Source organism: Pyxicephalus adspersus, chromosome 9 (genome assembly GCF_032062135.1).
Source record: "Pyxicephalus adspersus chromosome 9, UCB_Pads_2.0, whole genome shotgun sequence".
NCBI classification, from domain to species: Eukaryota; Metazoa; Chordata; class Amphibia; order Anura; family Pyxicephalidae; genus Pyxicephalus; species Pyxicephalus adspersus.
The window spans coordinates 45,111,690-45,119,844 of NC_092866.1; the positions used below are offsets into that span (position 1 = coordinate 45,111,690).

At 37.6% G+C, this 8,155-nt stretch overlaps 2 protein-coding genes across 6 annotated transcripts in view; one reads left to right on the forward strand and one right to left on the reverse strand.

Moving 5' to 3' along the window:
• The window catches only part of MYRF (myelin regulatory factor), an 85,668-nt gene extending 78,226 nt beyond the window's left edge, over positions 1-7,442 (forward strand). For all 5 annotated transcript variants that reach the window (XM_072421767.1, XM_072421769.1, XM_072421770.1 and 2 more), the window contains 9 exons: positions 507-575; positions 1,242-1,315; positions 1,399-1,551; positions 2,490-2,714; positions 2,876-2,963; positions 3,742-3,816; positions 4,372-4,474; positions 5,389-5,493; positions 6,193-7,442. In XM_072421767.1, coding sequence (XP_072277868.1) covers positions 507-575; positions 1,242-1,315; positions 1,399-1,551; positions 2,490-2,714; positions 2,876-2,963; positions 3,742-3,816; positions 4,372-4,474; positions 5,389-5,493; positions 6,193-6,276 — 976 coding nt within the window. In that variant the 3' untranslated portion in view covers positions 6,277-7,442. The remainder of the gene's footprint in view (positions 1-506; positions 576-1,241; positions 1,316-1,398; positions 1,552-2,489; positions 2,715-2,875; positions 2,964-3,741; positions 3,817-4,371; positions 4,475-5,388; positions 5,494-6,192) is intronic.
• Positions 7,443-7,456: 14 nt separating this feature from the next.
• TMEM258 (transmembrane protein 258) overlaps positions 7,457-8,155 on the reverse strand; it is an 8,442-nt gene continuing 7,743 nt past the window's right edge. Inside the window, exon 4 of the mRNA XM_072421774.1 lies at positions 7,457-7,626. The gene's annotated coding sequence lies outside the window, so the exon portion shown is untranslated. The remainder of the gene's footprint in view (positions 7,627-8,155) is intronic.

The window sequence follows — 8,155 nt, forward strand, 5'->3', positions numbered from 1 at the left end:
CTGTAACGCTTTTGGTACAGAAACCTAGACATCAGTGTAACGCCCAGGTGGTTAAATTACACATGAAAAAACATCAAAAACACAAATTAAAATATGTCAAAGGTATGTGCAAGTACACGCATCTTTTGTGGGGTAATCTCTTGCTTTTAGCAAACTCATCTAAATATTTTGTAGTTTTAGCAAACAATAAACTGTTTTCAAAACAAAAATAAGTGAGTTTTTGGTTGATTCAAAACATAGCAGATTGTTTGGAAAACATTTACATATAACAAGTGGATTACCAGTAATAAATACCTTCATTTGATGCTTGATATTTTGTATTTTATATTTTGCAGGGAGGGTACAGGTATAGAGCACACAGATTAGGATAATATAACTATAAATCATACCATTAAAAAACAGATGGTAAACTAATAACCTAAACCATTAGTAAATTAGTTCATTTGCATACATAGCAATCAAACATTAAATGTTTTCTCACCAAGTTGCTCTGTTTAATGTTGCAGTGTTATCTCTATGACAACATTATATGTGTTGAATTTACGCAGCGAGGATGATCTGTTAGATATGGATGGGTAAGTAAAGTTTTCCCAGTGTAGTACTTTTGGCATTGGGACTGTACACTTGATGCAGTATAATTGATGGAGCATGGAGTTAATGGGGAATGTATAATCTTTATATTTTATCTTTTACAAATATATGTAAAGTGCATCAAATTGATATTTATTGTGTTATATTGAATTATTAACATGTTTAAAAACTTTGTTTCTGCTATAACGGGTCGTCTCTTTTCTTGAGCCAATATTGCTAATGCTATTATTGCTTTTGAAATTTAAAATATACACAGCTTGCCATGAATTGTGAGACCATTCCAATGAATTGGCTTCCTTAATGCAATGCACTTAAACAAGCAAAATATGGTTTAGTACAAACTCCAGAATGCCTAATCTGAGCTGTAGCCTTATCTGCACTGACTTCTGTACTTCCGTTTCTTGTTCTTTGTTGGTGCTGTCTTCTTCTTCTTCTTGCTGTCTACCTTTGGCAGTGTTTTCTCGCCACCTGGTACCTGCACTCTGACTTTCTTCCGAAAGATCCGTCTCACTCTCCCTTTTGCTGTGTGTGCACGGTATGTCCCCTTGGCTTTTACCAGCTAAAATCGTTTGTTAAAATGTATCTAAAACTTAGTCCAATGGCTCTCTTATCCAATGGCCAATACTTATCTCATATGCTTCATTGTTTAGCTCAAGTCAAAACTTTGATACCACGCAGCTGAGAAGTTCCACCACCCCGCCGGTACACGCTACAAAAAGTACAGGTCGGTCACTTTTCTTAGGTTTTAAATGTGCTTTTCTTATGGAATTGGCTAATGAGCATTTATATCATTCACTTTTTTAACAGACTGGCTACATAATCAAAATCCTTCCATTACACTAGACCTTTGTCTCCAACCACCATGTCAAGCTACCTGCTGCTCCACCTCCAATGATATGTCTACTTCTCCTGCGGTCACATTTGGAAAAACGGCTTCTCGATCTGAAACCTCTGTAATAGGTGAGGATTGCCATTACATAAATTAGGGATTTGCTGCCCCTAAGAACTTGAATGCTGACTCAAGATGTATTCAGGGTAATTGACACTGATATATTATTTTTCACTGCTGGAAGAACAGTGATGGCATTTGTGGCAAAGAAGTACTGATGCTGGGAGAAATGCAGTTTTACACTTACCTCTCTGTGAATCTTTAGTAATTCCCCCAATAACCTTTCCTATTGTCCTAAAACTCCCCCATAACCCTGTTACTAACTTTCCCTATAACTTTTATTATCATTATTATTTTTTATTAATAAACTGTATTTATATAGTGCCAACATATTACGCAGTGCTGTACATTAAATAAGAGCTGCAAATGATAGACAGATAGAAACCATGACACAGGAGGAGGAGAGGACCCTGCCTGAATGAGCTTACAATTGTCTATGTAACCTGCATACTAAACCTTCCTGTAACTAATATCCTGCTCTGTATCCTTAACACTCTCTGTAACCCTCACCCATGTAAGTCTAATGCTAACACTCTGTTACCAGCAACCTGCTTATAACCCCAACACTAACCCTCCATCTGTAACCAATATACTGACCCTCCTTGTAACTCTAACCAGAACCCTACCAGTAAACCTTTTAATGTAATCTTTGTGCATTCTCACTTCTCCTGTATTTGGATCTTCTGTGCCAATCCCTCCATTGGATATCATTGCCACAATATATCATATATTTAATTTTGCCAGGAAATATTTTCCATGGTATGAAAAGGTAAGGGGTGGGTTTGCGAAAAGAGGTTTTTCTGTAAAAAAAATATGCAAGGGCTCCTTTTTTATGATCACAGATCTCCCCATGTACTAAAAAATACTGTAGGCCTTACTGTCCTCTATATATCTACTACTGGATTTAGCTGTCTGCATTAAATATTTCATCTTTAAATCTTTTGTTCAGACAATGCTTCATCGGTCACCATCAGAAAGGCAAAATCACGAGTCCTGGATAAGAGCCGCAACAATTTACAAACTCCAGCTCGTCCTGTAAGTCCCCCACCCCAATACACTCAAAGCAAAACTAAACACAGCCCCAACAGCCTGCCTGGTCATGACCTTCGCAAGAGAAGTGTGGAGGAAGAGACCATGATCACCACTACAGCTGATGATGTCACACATGCAAACGGTGAGATTTAGAAAGTTTTATCTCCTTTCAGAAATTAAGTTTTAGCCTGTCATGAAACTCCAGGAAAACAGCTGTATACATACAGTTGAAATTGCCATTGCATTACAGCACATATGGTTATGGGTGGTCCTGTGTTTCACTTACTTTTTTCTGTTTTTTAGTTTCCCGTGCTGCTGCCTCCTCCATCCGCCTCCTAGAGATTAACACTCTTATTACAGATCAGATGTGTTCCTTTCAAGACTCCTGCAGGTGAGTTTTGTCGAATATTGTAATGCCAACCTTTCATAACAAATAAGTCTGGCTTGCCCTTCTAAATTCGATCTATAACTCTGTGACCAGCAAATTACATTCTGCTAATTAAAGGGTTTTTAGTTCTGACTTAGCAGGGGGTGTAATGGACCACTTTAGAGAAATGCAGCCTGCTGGAAGAGGTCAGGCTTTTCCATTCAGGCTGTAGCTGCTTTCTAAAAAAAAACAAAAGTTAGGACTTTGAATCCATTTTGTGTTGATACACCTCTATTTTATTAGCTAATTAAAAAGTTTTTCCAATTATACCTGGGGTTTAAAAAGTGCAGCATTCTTCGTTTTTTTTTTCTAAGACCTTTGTTAAAAGTCAGGCTTTTTATAAAGTTATGAACTTTGAACTGATTTATTTGTTTTATTTTGGTGTTTGTATGTACAGCAGACTCTTAAGTTACCTCTTTGATTTTGGGAAGACAAGATTCAGCAAAGAGACTTTTATAGATATCTATTAGATGAGGTCTGTCTTTTTTCCAAATTCTAGTTCTGCTGATATTGTCAATGTAGCCTGATAATCATCTAATATTTATTAGTCCTTTTAAAGCTTATGTCATGTTTTATGGGTTACTTATAAATCCTTTATTACCTTTCCACAATGTATTAGCCTAACATTAATTGGCCTGGTGTAAGGGTATTTAGCAGCATCATGTGTTTAATTGGTTGATCTGTGTAAAGAGGCAGCACAATATAAATGAGTAAATTAATCATGGTTTATCTGTCTTTGCAGTGCAGGCAATTACACTTATTCACTCCCTCTCAGCAAGTACAGCTCGATGACAGGCAGAATGACATTGGAATTCAAGTAAGTAATGTATGCAACTGATGTCTTCTTTGTGTGGCCTTTTTTTAGACACTTGTACATTTATATAGTACAGTTATCCATTCATTATTCCCTCCACCTCTCTGAATGAAGCCTGTCCCCTATAATTACTCTTCTCTGTTCCAGAAATATTTACTGTATGAGCCTTCCTGGCTGCTCACAACCTTTGCTGAAAACATTTCTGCCAGGTTTTCTCCTTATAGCACCGGTGTGCCACAGCTCAATTTATTCCTGTGGATGAGCCATTCTCATTACGGTCTCCAGCTGCCCAGGGGTGTATGGCTTATCCTTGTGAATAAACAAGGCTGTGGAGTAATAGAGGACCCAGCAGACATACCTATATTTCAAGCAAAGGCTGTGTGTCATTGGGGGAACCACATAATATAAATGCTGAAAGGAGGAGGAAATATAAGTGGTGCGGTATGGCTAGTAAAATGAGACGGGTGGGATAATCAATGAAAGAAGAACTATACTAAAGTTACAATTATCCTTTATCTTTTTTTTAATATTTTTAACTTGTTGTTTATTGCTTTTTAGCTCCACAGTTCCCGTGTCTGTGAATCTGTGTGAATCGTCGACGGGTAAGGACTGTGACACATCTGTAACCAAATCAGCTACAGAAGATCAGAATTGCTCCCAGGTATGTACAGACCGCCCTGGATACCTGTGAATTTACTGACCCTATCCAGTAAAGCTTTTACTCCTCTGCACACTTGTTTTACTATAGTTATTTGTGTGAACATTGATGCTATTGGAACAGCATGGCAAGTAGGATTTTAAGAATAAAAGTTAAGCAATAGCAGCCCAAATAATTCTCTATTCATCTAAATCTTATATTATCCACTCTAGTCAGATTCCAAAGAGCTGTAGTAGTAGTATTTGTAGTATAGATGTGTGTTCTTTCTATAGACAAGGTTATAAGACTTCACCACTTGATTTTATCAGAGGTCTACTTCTAATGCAGAACAGATGTCTGTAGAAGAGTTCTTAGCACATATGATATACCAGACTCTTTGGGCCTGATTTATTAAAGCTCTCCAATGCTGGGGTGGATTCACTTTCATCAGTGAAGCTGGGTGATCCAGCGAACCTGGAATGGATCTGGTCCAGGATTTAAAACATTCGCTAGCAAATGACTTTGAAGAAATCCATTCCAAGTTTGCTGGATCACCCAACTTCACTGATGAAAGTGTATCCACTCTAACCTTGGAGAGCTTTATTCGATTAAGTCCTTTGTGTAAGACTCCATGTAGAGTATTTTGTGTATAGCTCTACTGCCCTGCTAACAGAAAAGCAAATTGATTTTCAGTTACCAGGTAATATACCATACACTCATTGCTGACTTGCCCTTCATCGTGTAGTATACCCTAACATACAGCCAGAATGCAAAATGCAGCATGACTTTTTGCTTTGAGCATTAAGGTGAAATGTAGCCCATTTATCCTGGATGCGCTGTCTAACCCGATGCTCATAACAAGCCCCGAAACAACCTGTGCAGGTTGATATGTACCCTGTGTATATTTCAAGGTTTCATGATTGATTTTTTTTCCCCAGGTTTCAGGTGTTTGTGCTCCATCAGCCCCATCAACACACCATCTATGGTCACTCCAGATATATCCATCCCAGCAATTCTTTTTCCACCTGCGGGTGTCCCCACCGGTAAGCCAGTCACATACAAGCAAACTTATTACAAAAATAGATATATTTTTATACAACAAAATGTGCTTATTTTGTTTTGGTGTTTATGAAAGAATAGGCCTAACATATCTTTAGTTAATAATTGGAAATGCACATCAATGCACATTATTACAAGTGCTGCTGTAAGATTTAACACACATCGTAGTGCACAGATCAGCACCAGACCATGTGTATTGACATGTTTCATTTGTTTAAATGGAATCACAAATCAGTAAAAAAACACAGAACCTTATTTTCAGCAATCATCTACTTTTACATATTTGCATAAGCACCTTAATATGCTCTGATATTAGCAATTTGTAATATTTTTCATATTGGAATTTGAACTGCCAGAGGGTGGAACGCTACTCTGATCCGATCAAGGCTCTATTGGTTTGCAAAGGGCCCACATGAATATACTTACAGAAAATTACATCACATATGGTGCATTATCCTCCTTTAATCCATATTGGGCACAGGTCCCAGATAAGTGCAGTGCAGAGTCCCTAACAGCAATGTCATCTGGACCCGTAGGCCTGCAATGTTGCTGGAGTGCATGGATTACAAGAACATGTACTTTTCAGTTTCCATGCAGTTCACCTTTAAATATACAGTATATGGAGTTACTTATATATTCAGTCATGCACTTTTGCTAACAGTTTTGTATTTTCTCTCTGCTAGGGGGCATCAGGATGCTATGACTTAACAGTGGATATTTCACAAGTTACAGACTATTATTTCAATTTTTACCGACTCTGTGACTGATACACTTGCCAAACAGCTGGACAACCATATCTCTCCTTGTTTTGGACTCGGAAGATGTATCATTTGCCCCCCAGACTGCAGGCAGCCACGGGGTCAGCCCCACTCGTCACTGGATGTACAACACTGGACCAAACCAAGCAGCACTGGAACCTTCTGGGACCAACTGGAAATCAGAGAGCATTCACACTGGAGACACAGGGAACCCTACCCCTAACAACATACATGGGATTACCCTAGTCCAATAAAGGGGAATAAATGACCAAGAATGGGTGTAGTTTCTCCCCCAGTTAATGATTTTTTCTGTGTGTTTAAGATTGTGATTCTGTTACAACCCTTCTACTTATTCCTGACTCTCCCTCTTAATCAGTTACGAGAAAAGAACCATCTTCAAGTTTATGAATTCCCTTTGCAGGGCGCTCTGTCAACAAGCAATCTAAACTGATAAATGCTGCAGCTAAGGGGTTGGAGAAGCTATTTTGAGTTACTGAAATATTTGAACAGTTTTTGTGTTTTGTTGTATTTTATGTTATTTTTTTTCTTGTTTCGTGTTTTGTATTTAATTCTCTAACCAGAAAAGTGCACTTATTCATAACTTGGCAGTACGGACCAAAACTAGCCCTGTAAAATGGGCATTCAAAAGTGCCTGAAAGCAAGGCAACACCCCAAAGACTCTGTGAGCGCTTGGTGTGTCTATGCCATGCAAGAAAAAAACAAAAGAAAAATGAAGAAGAATTGGTGACTTAAGGACCAAAATACTGGACCCACTGGACATGTTTTTCTGGATTTCTGCTCCTAATGTTAAAATCTTGTAAATAAGGCTTTCCTACAGTAATTGAGATACACTAATCGCGTTGCATTATTTTAACCCTTTTCATTACATACTGGGTCCGGTCCTAGAGTGCTGGAAGGGTTGAATTGCCTTATTCTGGAACAGTGAGCTCAAAGCATTTTTAATATTTTTTTTTTAATTTCAGATTTTGTATTTATATTTCCTTGCTACAACTGCACTGCTCTACCCTCCCTTGCACCCTGTTATCTGGGTCTGAAAATTCTTGTCTGCATATGAATACCAACAATATAAATATATAAATAATCCTTTGTACTCAGACTGGTGTTGTGCATCTGTGGAATAAAAAAAAAAAGACAGATCCAAGAAAAAAAACAAATTTTACGGCATCTGTAACAATAAAGTGTTTTAATGTGACTGTTGAGCGGTTCACTATGAAAAACAATCTCCATTTTAGAATTGTCAGTGCAATCACACCAATATTCTCAGCAAGTAATGGTCCCCGAACTCTCGGCAGGTAAAAAAGAAAACTCAAAAATACATATCACCCCTCTGACGAGGACCTGAAAAACAAATGTAAATATTATAAATATATATAAATATTATAATATAATGCAGCAGATAGGTACAGTCTATCGATATTAGAGCGATAAACACAAACCATATTTCATTATTTTACTACTATGCATTTTTTTTTTACACTTAGTAGTTAGCTGTTGATAGCGGTTCTTGGATACAGTACTGCATTTATGAAGGCCGTGCATGTGCAATGTCTATGAGAGGTCGCTAGGGGTTCCTTAAGCAATCAGCAATAAGTGAGACATTCTTTCCACTTGCTAGCAATTTATGAGGCATTCTTCCTACTGATCAACATACTAATGTGAAAAATAGTCAGGGGTTGAAGCCTTTAAAGAAAACTTTAGTTCCAGTATAGGGATGATCTCAAGTGACCCTGTTGCTATGCTAAAATTTTGAAGGCGAGGCATACTCCCCAAAAAAAAAAAAAAAAAAAAAACACTGTGAATGTTTATTCTTACTAATGTTTAATCTTACTATTGCTACAGCTACCAATCCAATATTGAGGAATCGTAA